Raw genomic sequence first — 19,216 nt, forward strand, 5'->3', positions numbered from 1 at the left:
ATTCAGCCAGAGTACAGACTGCTGTCTACTAGGGTTGTCATATCACCCAACTATCTGGGTCTTACCTAAATTCTAACCATGCTACCTGATCCCTGCCTTGGTCATTGCTTGGATCAAATTGTAGTCTTTTGTTTTAAGGAAAAGTGAATATCTGACCCCAGCAGAAACTGAGATGTGGGTCAAAACATGGAGGGTTTTATTCTGCAAGGGAGTAATGCATGAGAGGCATCAGAGCAGAACCAAAAGGGCATCAAGTGAGATGAAGGAGGGATTAGGAAAGACAGGGCAACAAAAGTTGTGAGTGGTACAAGTAGCATCCCGGGGGGGGGGGGGGGAGGTGCTACAAAAGTGGAAGGTTAGTCAATAGAGGAAGTATGAGAGATTGGTGACCAAGTTATGCAAGTGAGGGAATGCAAAAAGCAAAGGAGGATACAAAGGAGAAGGGAAGACAGGAAAGCAAACATGTAACACCTTATCCTCAATCAGGAGAGTTTCCATTTAACTGTATAATCGATCAACTGCTCTTGCAAAGTAACACACAAGACAGGTTTGTAGGAGAGACAGAGAAAACACACAACCCTAACAATAAAAAGGGAAAAATTAGTCAGTGCATCCAACCCCTTAAACAGTGCATCGAAGCATCACTATTTCTACTTATGATAGCTGTACGCTACTTCCAAAACTAGAGGCCATATGCTTCAGCTCCTGCTTGGAGGCCTCACAGAACTATCTGTTTGGCCTCTGGGATAGTTGATGCAGATCTGAAATGATCCAAAAAGACCTTTGGTTTGATCTAGCAGGATGCTTATTGTGTTTTACTGCTTTTGAATTTTCTTCTATTTGAACATCCTAGCATGTGGGTTATGACTTTATTCAGTCCAATCTGTGACAGACACTTTGTTTCATTCTGTTTTCCCACCTTCTCTCCTGCAGAGGTGCTTTCTCAATTGTCAGGAGGTGTGTGAAGGTGTTGTCAGGACAGGAGTATGCTGCCAAGATCATAAACACCAAGAAACTCTCCGCTCGTGGTAAGTTGCCCTGTCTACATCCCACAGGTTTAGACCTCTCTGCTATTGTGACCAACATGTGGGATAGCTGGTTCTGTCTTAATTGCTTCTGGTGCTGCTGTGATGTTTACTTGGTACACGTACATTCTTTTCAGGAAAGATGTAAAGACATGTTTTCTTATATGTTGGAGTCATTTTATAGTGCGGGGCCAGGGAGGAACAATCCCAGTTGTCTTGGTAACGAGAAATTTGATTCTGAGAGCTGTAGCTCCCACCTACATTACCATTCTGTTTCCATCCATGCAAATACAACCGCTCCTGTAATGCCGGGTCCTCCTCATAATCCAGAAAGCATCTCACAATGTCCTGAATTCTGAGTGCCACTTTCCCACCCAAATGCCATCCATCATCCCCTTTCCCTAATCCCCAACCAACCATTTGCTAATTCTTTCTGGTCCAAGATCCACAGCACAGGACCTAAGTCTAAAAAGATGTCTTTTGAGGCCATTAAAGGCCTTGTGCATAGCCCTTTCCTCCAGGTTCTCTTTTTAGCCACTCAAATGAGGTTTGGAAAAGGGATGAAAATAGGACAAAGGCGAGTCTCTGTACTGAATGAATTTCTTGAATGGGTTGAGACCTCTATATCATTATTGAGTCACAGCCTTGCCATTCCTGAAATAGCATATTAACTATGGTAAAATGCTCTGCAATTCATTCCCAGCCTCCTCGCAGCTAGATGATTGATATCCCCATTTCTGCAGATGAACAGAGACCCAGGTGATGACTTACTTAGCACCAACTTCTGTGCCCAGATATGCAAACTTTTGCTTTGGGTCCAGAAATGCAACAATTATTTTCAGAATATTGAAGAAAATTACTCTTTTCAATTGCATTTTTCCTGAATCCTCCAGCTAGTCCCTGGATGGCTCTGGGACTCGCAGTACAATAAACCCACTTTGCGGGCTGGTCAATGAAGTAACACGACCCAAATATGTATTTCTTCAGTACCTTAAAGAGTTTCTTTTTTCCAGTTGTAACCACTTTCAGATCATGTTTTCTGAATCACAGGAACTGCTCTATATACTCATGTTCAGGTCTTGAAATTTTAATCAAAAAGATTGACTCCAAAATCCTGGTCCGACTTATCCATAGTGAGTATAAGTACTGTATTTTAACTCTTATTAAAAAGGAACCAACCTCTTTACTGACCAGATTGGTCCATCCTGGAAGAATCCAAAAGATGCATTGACCCCTCTATTTACTCAATCAATGCACTGCTTTTGGCCTATTTGAATGGTTTGGGGGTGGGGTGGGGAGGGGAATGGTGTTGGCAACCAAAGGCAGCAGGCTCCCTGAGGCAATGCTGGTATTTCTCTGTTCCCATGGAACAACTTCAACTTATCCACAAGTCATATTGAAATCCATAATTTTGAGGCCAACTTAAACATTAACATATATGGCACTCAAACATAAGCATATGGGGTATTCAAAGCATTGACTCCAAGGGTTGATGAAATATCCCTAGATTTAAACCACTGGTGCTTATTGCTGCCTGTAGTTCAAAGCCAGCTTTTATTGGTGTCTTTTCTCTAATGATTTTTAAAGAGGATCACATAAGCCTCAATATATCCAAATGTTTGGTAACAATATGACAGATTTTGTTAGCCCACTACAGGAAAATAAGCAGGGGGAGATATATACTGTAAATGCCGTATATCTTAGAAATTTGTGTGTCTGAATGTCCTTTTATAATATGCTGTCTCCTGGACTTAAAGCTGCATCTCTCTGGATTATTGTCTGGAGACAGAAGGGCCAAAGAGAGGGAGATTGAATACAATGAAATGGGAAAAGCAGTCGAGGACACCAGAGGAAGCAAAGTGACAAACGATCTGATGCTGAATCTCTGGGGTTTATGTCACAGAGATCATCCAGAAGAAAAAGGTGGAGGGCAGAGAGGTCAGCAGTTATGACTTTTAAAAAAGCCCAAAACAAATATTGCACATGTTGTTCTCCAGAGAGGAGGTTAGAAAAGATACGTACCTCCAGAAGGAGACTTTCTGAGATCACTGTCCTATATGCGTCTACACAGAAGTAAAGCTCACTGAGTTTGATGGGGCTTACAGAGTAGCGGACTGCAGCCTGAATTAAAAGGTGTACAAATAAGGCCTTTATTTGTGGAAAGTGTGCTTTTGACGTTGGGTGTGCAAGAAAAATAATTTAGTTCTATAAATTATCATAAAATTGTTTTTCTGGGAGTCATTTCTGGGAATGTCATAAATATTTAGCTGGAAGAACTACAGATGTGAAAAAATAAACAGAAACAGAAACATGTGGTTAAAAACTTGGTCTTTTCCATGGAAAAAATGAAACAAATTGAATGTTGGAATTTTTTTTATTTAGAATGACATTTTTAAAGACAAGCTGTTCATGTATTTTTTTCATTTGCATTATTTATAAAAATGTGTATGAGTTGACTTTTTTGTTAGATTATGTACAGCAGTGTTACTCAAAGTAGTGATCCATAGATGGAGCCAGTGAACAAACCATTGTTTGCTAGTCTGCAGTGAGTTTCCAGGAGAAAATACCAGTCGCAGCCAATAGGCTCCTGGCCCTTGGCATATTTGTAAACAAATGTCAGTTCCCTCACATCAGACAGCCTGAGAAACACTGAAGTATAGTCTCAGATCACTGCAATTCCTAGTCCTGCTTTCCTTTTCTCCATTTTTTTCAATGGGAAGGACTTACTGTCTCCTTGCTACAATGTATTTATTATTTGCCATATTTATATCCCACCCTTCTCAACCCTGAAGAGAACCCAGAAGGGGACTACAAAGCACTGGAGGAGACAAAATTATTTTCTTTGGTTTACAAATATTGATGGTTTCTTCTACATTTGTAATTTTTGATTATTTTCTGAACACATTGTGTTTTTTCAGGCTTTGACCACAAATGTTACAAAAGTAGATAGGCCAGGAGTCTGATTCAGTTCACTGATGGCCTAAATAGAGTCCAACATTTTAGAATAGGCCACTAATTTAATGTGTAAGATATTTATTTATTTGGTTATTTGGTTGATAGCTCACCTTTCTCCAAAAAAATGAGACTCAAAGCAACTATGTAAGACAGGTGTCCTTGTGCCAGGACTATCTTGAGAAGTTTTGCTGCCTCACGTGAAGACAATATGGCTGTTTCTTTCCATTCCTTGTAAAGTCTTGCTACAATGACAGTTCACTCTTCCTTCGGGACTGATAATGAGAATCCTTTAATAGAGCTGAGTCATTTAGGGAAAGGCAAAGAAAAGTGGCATGGTCATTTGGAACCACTATGTGCAGTCTAAGAGACTAATTGTGAACGTTTCCCTTGATATACCACTTGTGGTGGGCATCACATCACTCTGGTATGGTTGGCCCTCCCTAAACCTGTGCTAAGTATCATATTGTGTAAGTGTTTGAAGACTCCTAATTCATTTAGGTAATCAGCACTTCAAATGCACCAAGGTTTTTGCGTATGCACTGGAGGCCAAGTAGTTCAGCTGTAATTCAACTTCTCCATGCTTGATATTATCCAGATGTGTCAACTACAACCACCGCCATTCCCTGTCTGTGGGGAATAGAAGTTGTGGTCCAATACATACAGAGGGTACAAGGCTGGGAGAAGCCATTAAGTGTCTTTGCCACATAGGCAACCACATTCTCCAATCAAGAATGGAAAATGTAGCAGATGGAATTCTGGACTTTTCTAAAATTACTTATCTCTATTGCTATACTATAAATAATAGTAATAATAATAGGAAGAAGAAGAAGTAGCAGGTGGTCTTTATAACCATAGACAGAATTACAAAATACAATCAAGTAACAACAGGAACATTAGTATTTTAACAAAGTTAACAAACTCTGAGTCAGTGGTTAAAAAACAAATTTACTTATCTTATCTTGAAGCTTATTTCACCCCAGTGGAAGGACAGGGAAATAGAAGCCCTAACAAATTCTCCTTTTGTTCTACCTCTCCTTTTAATTTGCCTTTACTATTTTAATTTGCATTTACCCAGCTCTCTAGTGGGGAGAAAATGAGTGGGTTTGACAAAGTGATAATTAGTGAAGGAACATTATCAGTCTCTGTTATGAAGGAAGGTAGGATGCTTACAGTGGTCTTTTTTTGATCTTTAATCCCATCACCTGTGCCAACAAAGCCATGGCAGTCTCCTACATAGCCTCCTCTAACACAGTTTTTGACATAATTATGTGCAGGGTTTTCCCTTCCAAGATCAAAATATGCCATCTTCAATCAGGAATCATGCAAATGTTCTCAGTTGTTTTTTTGCCAATGTGCAGACAGTTCCATGTGTTCAGTGGAAGTTCTCTGTACATTTGTGCCGTGCCACATTAGATCCCAGCTGTTGTGTTGCTGTGCATTGCAGTGAGTGTTGCTTTTACTCTTCTCAGATCATGGCCATGTGTGCATATTTGAGTGCACATATAAACATGCACACTTAGATTTATGTAGCCCTCCCAGAGCTGCATAATTCATTCCCTGTGTTCTTGATGCAAGCAGATGCATTCAGGTTTGGCAGCTACATTCTGAGACCCAAAACTGTCACAAAGGATGGAGGGTTCATTTTTCTTCCCAGTCATAACAGCTACTGACTTGCACAGAGGCTCTTGCTGGTCTTCTGATTGTGCAGCCAACTTCAATTCCTGTACATCCCTGGAGTTCCAAGAGGAGCAAAACAAGGGTACTGCCTTCAGAAGTTGGTCAATATGCAATACATATTCAGATCCATTTCTTGCTATACAGTCAGCTGTCTGTATCCACAGTCTCTGCGTCCACTGATTCAATCATTTACAGTTTAAAAAAATTAAAAAACAAAACAAAAGGCAAACCTTGATCTTATCATTTAATGAAAGGGACCCCACTGTATATGATTAGCTGTCCTGAGTCCCTCTGTGGAGGCTGAGATAGGACGGGATATAAAAGCCTGAAATATGATGGGATTTGTGCATCCATGATTTTTTAATTCTGAGACCAAACCCCAGCAGATACCACAGGCCCACTGTAATTTTAGTGCTTAAGAACAAACAGTGCTTCCCTCATTGCTGGTTGCATAGACATCTCTGCTGATTTCAGAACAACGTGCTTGCAACTGTTAGGAGATTGGACAGAGCTTCATGTCCAGCAGAGAGTGACAGCAGTGACATGGAGGGTGGTGTGATAGTCCAACACAGCACCATAGGTGGTTTGGCCTTGGATTCAGTGGTCAGTGTTGACTCACATTTTGTAAATCTCTTCAGAGGTGACTGATGACTTCTCGGTTACTAAGTCAGTGACTCCACTATAGTTTCTTCAAAAGAGGTCTCCAAGGTGCTGAATCTGTTGCTGGGATTAAGGACCAAGTTGCCAATGAAAGCTAAGACTGCTTGCACTGTGTAATTTTCTAATTAAAGGTAAAGGTAGGTAGTCCCCTGACATTAAGTCCAGTCATGTCTGACTCTGGGGTGTGGTGCTCATCTCCATTTCTAAGCCGAAGAGCCAGCGTTGTCCGTAGACACCTCCAAGGTCATGTGGCCAGCATGACTGCATGGAGCGCCGTTACCTTCCCGCTGGAGCGGTACCTATTGATCTACTCACATTTGCATGTTTTCGAACTGCTAGGTTGGCAGAAGCTAGGGCTGACAGCGGAAGCTCACGCCGCTCCCCGGGATCGAACCTGCGACCTTTCGATCAACAAGCTCAGCAGCTCAGTGCTTTAACCCACTGCGCCACCGGTGTCTGCATAATAGATGCATCAGAAGAATATTTTTAAGTAGCCATTCTCTTCATTTATCTATTTGAGGTTTAAATGAATAGTTACTTATAGACATATCCCAAACTAGGAATCAGTGCAGTTTCTTTCCCAATGGACTGGAGCTGGCTTTTTCCTCTGCAATTCCACCAGGATCATGGGCTTCAAAAACTTTGATAGTATCCAGGATCCAAGTGGATGCTGTACAAACTCAGTATTTTGAACTGGTATGAGATGGATGCCAATCCTGCAAGAGAAATGCTGACAAGTGAAAAGACCAGGCAGCCTATTAGAGTCAGGTAACTGCAATTTACACTATCAGAACAAGGGTAAGCCCCCATATGCCGAGAGAACATTCTCACAACCATTTCATCCATGTCATCCTGGATGAATACCAAAGTCTTCATTAGTCATCTCCTTGAAATACAATCTAAATTATATGAAAGGAAACCTGGGAATGACTCGCTTTCATACATTCTGATAGGGTTCCATGGCTCCCTGTAGAGCTATATAAATATTAGAGCGCAGCAGCCTGCAAGTTGGCTTTTTCACTGCTGCTCCTAGGAGGTTCGATTCATGATTTCCATCTCTACAAACTTGTGAGCGTTAGGCTCAAACAGCGACTCAATTCTCTTAGGAATTATCACAGCTGCAAACTGTCAATACCCATTTTTTGTGGTAGCTTAGTTTGATGTTTTCTGTCAATATCAGGCAAGCTACTTGTCAGAAAGGAAATGTCTCTCATTGTGACTTTGGGGGGATTTGGAAGTCAAGGGAATAAAAGCCTTGCAGCTATGGAAGATTTATTGGTAGGAGGGAACTCCAAGTTGGGAACAACTATATTCTGTTTCATAACTGGATGGTATTCAATGTAGAAAATATAAAATTGAATTGAGTTTTATGTAATGCATTCTGTACCCAAGGTGGCAAGACACTTTATAAAGCAATGAGTAGGAGCAATAGGTATGTAAGCAAACAGAGAAGCCTATATGTGAGTGGCTGTCACTCAAATGCAGTTTTGGATTTTTCCTTAATGCAAAAGGAAGGATTGGCCCAAAGCACCACCAATTATTTTCTTCTCAGTAATTTTCACAGGCTCCTCAACTCCCACCTGAAACCTACTGGGGTGTTTTCTACATTTGCTTTTACAGAGCCAACCTACCATGAGATGCCTGTCATTTATATAATGCTACCGGCTTTCTGCTTCAACTGTGTGGAAAGAGATACCAAAACATAAAAAGTCTTGGTGGCATGTATTTCTCTGTGGATGTCTTGCTGTGTTTTGCAGTTCTTGTTTCCTAAAATATCATGGAAAGGTGGAGAACTTGTCAAAAGGGTTACCTAATCATCTACCAAGTAGTGAAGGATGCTGACAGGAACACAATAATTTGAAACGTGATGTTGAAAGAGAGTTCTGGATAATGCTAATGGGTCTTAGAGCAAATCCAGCCTGAACTCTCAGAATGATCAACTTCACTACCATACTTAGACCTATCTTGAGGTGATGTGGCTGTAGGAAAACCGAAGACCACATTACAGGTGGATTGATTCAAAGCAAAATCTTAAATATGCAGAACTGGTGGTCACAATGTATCTCGGAAGTCTCTTAATCATAGGAATGTAATATGCTGAAGTTAATTGTCAGCAATTAACAACAACAAAAAACCTCTAACTACCTATTAATCAAATGTATATTATAGTTCTGGTGCAACAAGACTCTAGTGTGGTTGATTACCTAGGATGCATCTACACCAGTGGTTCTCAACCTTCCTAATGCCGCGACCCCTTAATACAGTGCCTCACGTTGTGGTGACCCCCAATCATAAAATTATTATTATTGCTACTTCCTAATTGTAATTGTGTTACTGTTATGAATCATAATGTAAAAATCTGAAATGCAGGATGTATTTTCATTCACCGGACTAAATTTGGCACAAATACCCAACTACAGCGCTCCATGCCGTCATGTCAGCCACATGACCTTGGAGGTGTCTATGGACAACACCGGCTCTTTGGCCTAGAAATTGGACACGACTGGACTTAATGTCAGGGGAAAACTTTTACCTTACATTACCCAATATACCCAAATTTGAATACTGGTGGGGTTGGAGGGAAAATTGGTTATGTCACTTGGGAGTTGTAGTTGCGGAGATTTATAGTTCACCTACAATTAAAGAGCATTTTGAACTCCACCAATGATCGAATTGGACCAAACTTGGCACACAGAACTCCCACAACCAACGAAAAATACTGGAAGGGTTTGGTGAGAACTGACCTTGAGTTTTGGTGTTGTAGTTCACCTGCATCCAGAGAGCATTGCAGACTCAAACAATGATGGATCTGGATCAAACTTGGCATGGATACTCAATATGCCCCAATGTGAACACTGGTGGAGTTTGGGGAAAATAGACCTTGACATTTGGGAGATGCAGTTGCTGGGATTTATAGTTCTCCTGCAACGAAGAGCCCTTGCCTGTTCTGCACCCCTGCCTGCCGGTGGGAGAGTGATGTAGGTGAGGGGTGCCTGGCGCAAGGAGAGCGACACAGGCGAGGGGTGCCCATGGAGCCACTCGCCCGTCCCTCACCTCCTTCTGCCATCAGAAGGAGGCGAAGGACAGGCGGATGGCTTCACACGCAGCCTAGCCGCCCACGGAGCCACTTGCCATCAGAAGGAGGTGAGGGACGGGTGGATGGCTTCACGCGCGGGAGTGCCAGTGGCTCAGGGGGTTGGCCGCCATTTTGGAGGGGGCGTGGCCAGCCAATGTGGCTTCGCGACCCCCAGAAAATGGCCGAACGACCCCCTGAGGGGTCGTGACCCCCAGGTTGAGAACCGCTGATCTACACTGTAGAATGAATGCAGTTTAACAATACTTTAACTGCCATGACTCAAACCTATGGAAACACAGGAGCTGTAGTTTTATAAGGTCTTTAGCTTTCCCTGCCAAATAATGTTGGTGCCTCGCCAAATTACAATTTCCATGGTTCCATAGTATTGAGCCCTGGCAGTTTAAAGTGGTATCAAACTGCAATAATTTTAGAGTAAAGAACAAATCTCAGACACCAACAGATTAATGCATGATCTAGGTACACAGCATAGCAATGAGCATGGACAGAATATAACAGAACACACTCAAATTACACTCTCAAATTACAATGTTGATTTAGCATTATCCTAAGAAATAGAACACGGGAAAGTTTCATAAACAGTTGACCACCACATGAAATATACAAATTAAATAGTTCTATTTGCTCCACATCCCTTTCCCAGCTGCTTCTTGGGAACAGTAAAATATTACAGTAGAATACAAATAGGGCACTAAGGTGAAATGGGCACAAGGGCACTAAGATGAAATGCAATAAACTGGAAAGAAATCACATATATCTTTTTGTATTTTGAAGGAGGAAAGAGAAAAGTCAAGGAAAGATACACTGAAGAAGAAGTAAGCAAGAGGCTTTCCAAGTTTCCCAGAGAATAAAAAGAATTTCATGAAGAAAGAAGCAGAGGTTCTCCATATTGGAAATTCACTAGCATAGCAAAAAAACATTCTCTCACTAAAGAAAAAATGTGGGCAGGCATCCAAAACAGATTTAGAGAGAAGCTCTACATAATCTCCTAGAATTTTGAGGCACCTGGGGAGACTTGAGGACCCTGGCAGGGTTGACTGCTAACAAGAGGCTGAATATGTTTCTTTTGTTTTTTTTAAATAAAGCATCCAACATTCTCCATTTGTTATGGTCAGTGGTTATGCTTTCTGGGCAGAAGATTTTGTGAGCAGAGGAAAACTATTTTTTTCAAGCTCTGATACATTTTCCCCTGTCACCCATTAATCAACCCCAGGTGCTTTCAACAGCACCACATGGCTGAGGACATGTCAATATCAGACAAGTTACTTGGTCCAGAGCAGCCCTGAATTTGGCACATGCGTGTTGAATTCAGAGCTGGTATCCAGATGGGCTGGAATCACATCAGACCTGTGGGTCTTTCAGCTTGTCCTCTGTGTTGCTGATGCTTCCTGACAGCCACATAATGTTGTCCATTGCCTGCCATGTCTGCTAGTGTCCAAATGGGGTGCCTGTTTGATTAGAAAAAGAGGGGTGATCCCCTTCCTTGCTGGTCACCTTTAGACAGAGTTCTGTGGTTAGCAGGTTATGATGGTAGCGACACAGAAGATCAGTGCAGGAAAAGTGCGATGGCTGCAGTGTCTGTCTGGAGGGGGAACTGGACTGAAATGGACCCAATACAGCTGTCCAGACTGCCGGGAAGCTCCAGGATACTCTGAAAGTTCCTGTCAAATCTGGGGTATTCCCCAACATTACGTAAAGCTGGGCAAAGTTGAATTGTAGCAAGAAAAACTAGAATACTCATCAGAAGCTCTCATGCATCATGGGGACAGACACAAGTGGATTTGCGGTGAGTCTGATATTTTTGGCCATTGTAGACAAGACCCGAGTCTAGCTGCCATTTTAATTTTATACAATGCCCCCGTGAAGCATTGCTCTCAAAAATTCTGGGAAATTCAAATGGCAGTTTTCAAACATCTGCCTAGCCTAGCCCAGAGCATTTCTAATAACAGATCTGGTTACTAGGGACCAGGTCTCAAATGTGGAGCTGACTCAAGTTTGGACAATAATGAACTTCCCAGTTATGCTTTGGAGAGACAGATACTTTCCTGTCTGATCTGTGTACACAACTCTTCTTTGTCAACTGAAAATGATTCCCATCATTTCGCCGGATTATCTGAGAGCCAGTTTGCACTTTATGACTACCTAATGAAAGCCATTTTCAATTGGTTTATGAAAATGGTGACCTATGGACAGGAAACTGTTTGTAGTCCACAAAGAGGAAAACAGCATGAAGTCATCTAATGGAACATTGCAAACAGGTCTCCACAGAGGAGCTATGCGCTCCCCACAGCAGTCCTGAGTTTCCAAACAGTTGAGGCTGTTCTCATTCAAAGAGTTTTCCTTGTGCACAGCACATGGTATGTGAAACATGAAATCTGCATAAGTGGTCCCTCCTGTACTTCTGCCATTTGCCTTGAGGGAACCATTTTGTTGGGTGTTTTCTGAAAATTCAAAAGATGGGCATTTACCTTCAACAAGGCTGCTAGGACTTAATTAAAGCCTGGTAATGCATAAGACCCTTTTTTGTTTCTTCATGATACCATTATTCATTTCTCCAAAAGGTAAAAAATAAGCAAATAAAGGAACTAATTTAAGACCCCTAACATAGAATGCTGCATTCTGAAAACTTCCCACACAAAACTCTGTTGATCTACCTCATTCCCAAGCAACCACAGAATAGCAGATACTTCACATCTCAGCACTGCTTCTGTGTGGTTGAGAAAGTCTCCATTGGTCTTCTAGTCTTTGATAAAATTGGACAAGTCAACTGTATAGTTAGGGGTGTAGCCTAACTATAATAAATGTATTTAGGATTGCAGTCTTAGACCAGACATAGCAAGAAACAACTATCTTAATTCTTTTTAAGTCACATGTTTGCAAATTTACTCTCCATCTTAATACAGAAAAAAATTGAATTGAAGCATTCACTTCTGGGGTGTTTTATGATATCTGCACTCAAAAGAACTGTAATTAGGCAAGGATCAATATTTAAGGCCAGCATCTAAAATCATATTTTAGGGCCTAAGTTCTTCACACTAAATAGTTCTAAGTTCCCTGGATTTAGATGTGATGGGAAAAGGTGTGTTTAAAACCAAAACATGGAGCTCTTTGCCCCACCCCAGCCATTCCACAGATATATAAACCCATTGTCCTAATTCCAACAGACCTCACTACCTCTGAGGATGCTTGCCATAGATGCAGGCGAAATGTCAGGAGAAATGCCTCTAGAACATGGCCCTATAGCCCAAAAAAACCCACAAGAACCTAGTGATTCCAGCCATGAAAGCCTTCGACAATACACAAAACATGGATGTTTCCAATTTTCTCCCTTGGTAAGACAAGGAAGTATATTATAGTGCTATTATTCCATTCTATTGTTGCATCCTGTAGAATTGTGAGATTTGGAGTTTGATCAGAGGCACTAAAAAAGATCTCCAGATGAGAAGTCCAAATGGCCTTAAAAACCAATCCCAAGACATGTTGCCATGGCAGTTAAAATGAAATCCCAGCACTCTAGCTGTGTAGCATGAATGGGCCAGATATATTTTGCTTATGTTTTGCTTACACTTCTCTCCAGTCTTCATAGGCTGATTGAACAAGAAGGGGGGCTCTTATTAAAGAGCTGGTGATGGTGTCAAGACAGTCTGGGTAACCCCATGCTTTTCTCTCCACAATTCTGTGGAACACAACATCAGTTAGAACCAGAGTTCAGTGGCCTCATCCTCAAGATGCTTCATTGACAACTGGCATCCGTTTGGCATCCACTGATTAGTGAGTCCTAAACCCTTCTAATATGCTAGGAGAAAAGAGTGTGTTTGTGTTTTAGAGAGGCATCAAGAAAGTCACCGTTGAGAGAAGACACTTTCCCTTCCTTTCAGGTCAAAGGGGTATACTGAGAAAAGAAACATGATTTTTAAATTAGCTGGACTACTTTAAAAAACCAAACTCCCCCACGTTGTTCCATTATTCATTTGCCATCAAACTTGGAGGCCATTGTTCCCAACCGCACGTACCATACACTGAAATCACAGGCTTTATGCATTCATAAGCTGGCGGTTCCCTGCTGTCCTGCAATGTTTCACAGTGGCAGCAGCTTTTGTTTCAAGAAAGAGGGATTCCCTCTGCCTTTTCCCACCCCCCTCCTCCAGCTAAGCACAGATCTTGCTATAGGACATAATGGCAGGCTGTATAAAGCTCCCCTTACTGTTTCCTTTCACAATTTGCTTTTCGATTTTTAAAATGTACAGACATATTCAAGTGCTTTCCTTATAATAAGTGAGCACTAGCATACGACCACAGGAGAGGGGGAGTGATGGAGAGAGAGAATGAATGTGACCACTGATGTTTCATAGATAAATAATTGTCCAAGCAACATCAGAATTCACATGGGGTAGCAGGTTATAAATAAAGATGATGATGATGATGATGATGATTATTATTATTATTAAACTTTATCATTAAGAAGAATGCACAAGATATGACAGCAGTTTACTTTTGCCTGATTCTATTGGGAAGGATTAAATACTAACTCTTTGTTACCTCTTACTGAGTTAAATGAGCACAAATTACTTTTGTGGTTTGAACTCAGTTTGTAGCAATTCAAGTAAGCCAAGGGCGTAGGAGACTCGGTGGTGCAGTGGGTTAAACTGCTGAGCTGCTGAACTTGCTTATCAAAAGGTCACAGATTTGAATCCGGGGAGTTGTGTGAGCTCCCACTGTTAGCTTCAGCTTCTGCCAACCTAGCAGTTCAAAAGCATGCAAATGTGAGTAGATCAATAGGTACCGCTCTTTTGGGAAAGTAATGGTGCTCCATGCAGTCATGGTGGCCACATGATCTTGGAGGTGTCTATGGACAATGCAGGCTCTTTGACTTAGAAATGGAGATGACCACTAACTCCCAGAGTCAGACACGACTGGACTTAATGTCAGGGGGAGACCTTTACCTTTACTATAGGAGCAATGGGTGAAACTGCAGTGTTTTAAAAGTAACTGAGAAAGTGGAAAACCCAAGGATTTATCTGGATTGTGCTTGACACATCAGTACTGTTGGATGATATGAATGAATCATTTTTTTTTTGTCTAGCAAAAAGAAAAGGGACACTTTTAGAAGTCAAGTCCTATATTTTTATCTTTTTGTTACACTAAATCTTTTTACAGCTCCTTCTATGAGTCAAGGTGAATCAGTCATGTATCAGTTTTAGGGCTAGTGAAGACATTACCTTTTTTGTGACAGTACAGAAAGCGATTGCACACAGTAAGAGAAATGTTTATTCATTTATTTGTCCAGTAAGACTAATACGGGATACACTAGAAGTGAAACAGCCATCATCCTTTAACTGCCAAACTGGACTTGGATGGAAATATCTTCTGCAGGGTTCCATGTCAGCATCATTTCATTCTCTAAGATATTAGACTGGAAATCTGAGAGGGTGATATCTTACAGGGTAGGGCCTGGCAATATTAGTAACCACAGTTACCATGACAGATCATTCTACAAAACATTTATTAAAGTCAGTTCTGTTTAATCTGTAGGATTTTCTTAACAATACTCTCTTAAACTTCCTGAGTAATTGTTGGGTTTTCATCTTTTACACTTGCCTTTCAAAAGGGGAATAGTACCTGAAAGGTTATTGACTAAGTAGTACTAATCATAAGAGAATGTTGCTAAGAGAATGTCATTCAAAACAAACAAGTAAACCACAAGGACTAACAGATGATACAAAGGAAGGAGGGTAATAATAATAATAATAGTAATAATAATAATAATAACAACAACTACTACTACTTTATTGTTATACCCTGCCACCATTTCCTTGAAGGGACTTGGCATGGTTTACATATAGGACAGAAAGTCTAACAGACAAAAAAACCCCAAAACAATCCATTAAAATAAAAACTCCACTAAAATAAGAGCACCACAAAATACAACAATCCAGATAGAACACAATTAAACATAAAATAATAAAACAGCAGCATTGAAGATCCATCAGACAATATTCAACAAAATCCAATGACCAGAATTACTAAAATGGGTGTGACCAGGTTATAAAAGGGTTGGGCATGGGATAGCGCAAAACAGCATACCATAGGACTGGGGAATTGGATGAGGTGCAGAGAACAGAGAACAGATTTCATCTGAACATGGAGATTCCATCTGAACTTCCTGACTGTGAGAGCTGTTCAGCAATGGAACTCTCTGCCCTGGAGTGTGGTGGAGGCTCCTTCTTTGGAGGCTTTTAAGCAGAGGCTGGATGGCCATCTGTCAGGTATGCTTTGAATGCTATTTTCCTGCTTCTTTGCAGAGGGTTGGACTGGATGGCCCATGAAGTCTCTTCCAACTCTATGATTCTATGATTCAACTATCTGGCAACTTAGGGACTGGGCATTTATAACTAGGAACTAGTTGTTCTGAAATGTTTGCTGTAACATCCAGGTTTTCAGACCCCTGCAAAAGGAGGACAGTGTGGGGACAAAAGGAGGACAGTGTGGGGAAGTCTCCCTGGGGGAAGGTGTTCCAAAGTTGAGGGGTCACCATCGACAAGGCCCTCTCAATCGTCTCCACCAGCCATGCCTGTGACAGTGGTGGAAGCGAGAAGAAGGCCTCCTCGGTGGATCTTAGAGCCTGCACTGGTTCATAGGGGAAGATGTGACCACAAAGAAAGGCAGGGCCCAAACCATTTAGGGTTTTGTAGGTCATAACTTGCACCTTGAATTGGGACCGGAAACTTCTCAGCAGCCAGTGGAGCTGCTTTAATAGGGGCATAATGTGCTCACTGTAATTGACTCCAGTTAGAAGCCTGGCTGCTAACTTTTGTTCCAGTTGTAGTTTCCAAGCTGGATGTAAGCAAGGCATGGACCACCATAGCCAAGTCAGGCTTCTTGAGGTACAGTCGCAGCTGATGCACAAGCTTTAACTGTGCAAAGGCCTCCTGGCCACCACTGATATCTGAGCATCAAGCATCAGCATTGAATCCAGGAGGACTCCAGACTGCAGACCTGTGTTCTCATGGGGAGTGTAACCCCGTTGAGCATAGGTTGCCACCTTGCGACTGACCAGGAGAACCTCTTGTCTTATCTGGATTAAGGTGGATTAAGTAGGAGGTTCCTGGAGTGTATAGTATCTATAGTCCTACCAGCCTGAGATTCCTTCCCCCATCCTGTAGCCCAGAGGGTGGCTGGTGGGGGAGCTCTGAGATCTGGGAACCTTATTATGTGGAATTAGTCTTTCTTTGTTCTAATGTGCTTCTGACTCTCTCTTAGGGTGAATGATGATATATAATAGTTGTAGAATCCTTCCCAGTGGACCTGTGGAGTATGAACCAACTAGAAAGATAGTTAATTTAAGTACATAATCCCAGTTGGATGTGGAGACTAGGGTGGGACATTGGAAAGTAGAAAATATGAGCATCTTAGGTCCAATTATATTACTTTGGCAGCATGGTTGCTAACAAATCCATTTCCCCATGGTCTGCTTTCATGCTGTGCTCATTAATGTCAGATGGATAGTTTCTTTCTGGATCATGTGGATACTTTTCACTTCAACCTTCCCTCTCTCCATCTGAACATGCTAGCATGGAAGAAACTTGTATGCCATCCATCTCATCAAACATCCAACATTATGGATGCAGTGTGCGAGCCAATTTTGAGGAAGCAATTATACTGTAAAATTTCTGTATAAATAAGATCATTGGCTCAAGCTGTTGACATGCAACTATTGTACAGTTTTTATAATACCATCAGGCATGATCATTTGAGTGCAGAAATGCTGGCAGAATTTAGACATAAGCACAAGTATGTCTGTGGCCAACACTGTTTTAGTTGTTTACTTGAGCAGGTGCATATGGGAAGGCACCTATAAGGAAGCAAAATAAACAATTTTAATCATTCTTAAGTTATAACATATATATAGGAATAAGAAAATATTAAATACCACTGTACAAAAGCAGCAGCTTAATTTAGAATCTCATTTTACCCAAGGTAGAAAAACCCGAACTGGAACAATTTGCTAATGAGAAAGAGAGAAATTGAATATTGGCTGGTGTGAAGAATGTATGAAATGTTCAAAAATTGATACTTCATCTATGCCTCCCTTGAAAGCGTATGGAAATATGGTTACATTCTATATCTGTCTGTGGCCTTTCAGGTGTATCAGTATCACTTGTCTGTAATATTTTTGATATATTGTCATCATGACTAGCAGCTAGATATTAATTATCCCACATTCAATGGATTCCATGAAATCGCCACCATTTAAACTATTTTTAAAGCCACCTAAAGTCTTTTTTTTGGGTGTTACTACATTGTTTAACATGAAAAGTGTGGACACAGGGCCATGCATATCAAACTTGTTCCTCTTGATTGCCCTTTCCATCACTCTTTAATATTGTTTGTATTGTAGAGAAGTGCCAAACACAGTGTTCGAATATGACTCTTCCATGCAGCTTCTTATGATTGGAGACAGTTAAATATGGAAAGATTCTAATATATTATTTGAAAAGTTGCTTCAGGATGCTTATCTTGAAATTTCTGTTTTTAATTACAGGCATGGACTCAGAGCAAGGCAGTGATAAATCCTTTCTGAACAAACCTTGCTAAGGAAACTTCATAATGGTTTTTGTCTTAGGCCACTTCTACAGCGCCATATAAAATCCAGATTTTCTGTTTTGAACTGGATTATATGGCAGTGTGGACTCGTATAATCCATTTCAAAGCAGATAATGTGGATAATCTGATTTGATAATCTGGATTATACGGCAATGTAGAAAAGTCCTTAGAGACACCTGAGATCTGAAACATGAAAGCATTCAACAACAACAAACTACAAATGAGTGTGAAAGTGAGTCATGTGTGGCTTCCTGAACTGGTTCTTAAGATGATGTTAGATGGAAAATGGAATGTAGGATGACTAAAATCTGAAGCTAAAACCCAACTATTAGTCTCATTCACTGAAGTGCTGGCCAAGTTCCCATTGATTCAGTAAATTTACTCTTCATTGTTGTTATGTGCCATCAGGTGGATTCTTACTCATGGTGACCATTTAATACATTTCCTTAGCAAGATTTATTCTGAGGGGTGTTGCCATTGCATTACTCCAAAATCAAGTAAGATTATATGATTTATCAGGGATTTGAACTCTGGTCTCTTGGAATCAAACCACTATACCTCTAATTGGAAATATCATTTTGTATTTATCCTAGATTTCCTCAAGGAAATTACATGAAATGTGTCCTCAGAAGGCTTTATGTATCATGCTATAAGTTTACTTGTAGGACATAGCTTCTGGCATACCCACCTGTTCTGTCCTTATATTTTAGATGAATCCATGTTTGTTATTAAGTGCACACATCCCCAAAAATCACATTCTTTTTTTTTTAAAGAAAAGCTTTCGTTCAATGTTGATTTTATCCTAACCTTTAAATCATGCTGCTGTTTAAAGCTGGTGTGTTAACTTGGTGTTGTGAGCTACAGTTTACAGTTTGCACTCTGCATTATGGTGTTATAATAATTAAATTGCAAGCTGTTTGTGTACCTTGATAGAAAGAAGAGAGATACATTAGTTACAACAGAGAGCAGCAGCCAAACCCAGCTTCCTGATTACATTAGGATATGCAGCATTTGTATGATACCCACATTTGCTTGATTCATACTTATTTTAGGTACATGCTTAAAATACCTAAGAACATACTGTCGGAAAGCGGTCCTAAAAAGTGTTGTAGGTGTGGCTTAAATTAAGAAAGTCATATTCATAACAACACATTTCTATCCTGTGCCAGATGAATGTAGCTGTAAGTGCATCTTTATCATC

At 40.8% G+C, this 19,216-nt stretch overlaps 1 protein-coding gene across 3 annotated transcripts in view; it reads left to right on the forward strand.

Moving 5' to 3' along the window:
• The window catches only part of CAMK2A (calcium/calmodulin dependent protein kinase II alpha), a 173,310-nt gene that overhangs the window by 26,426 nt on the left and 127,668 nt on the right, over positions 1-19,216 (forward strand). For all 3 annotated transcript variants that reach the window (XM_060765445.2, XM_060765443.2, XM_060765444.2), the window contains exon 2: positions 934-1,028. In XM_060765445.2, coding sequence (XP_060621428.1) covers positions 934-1,028 — 95 coding nt within the window. The remainder of the gene's footprint in view (positions 1-933; positions 1,029-19,216) is intronic.

The sequence above is a fragment of the Anolis sagrei genome, chromosome 2 (genome assembly GCF_037176765.1).
Source record: "Anolis sagrei isolate rAnoSag1 chromosome 2, rAnoSag1.mat, whole genome shotgun sequence".
In the NCBI taxonomy this organism is placed as follows: domain Eukaryota; kingdom Metazoa; phylum Chordata; class Lepidosauria; order Squamata; family Dactyloidae; genus Anolis; species Anolis sagrei.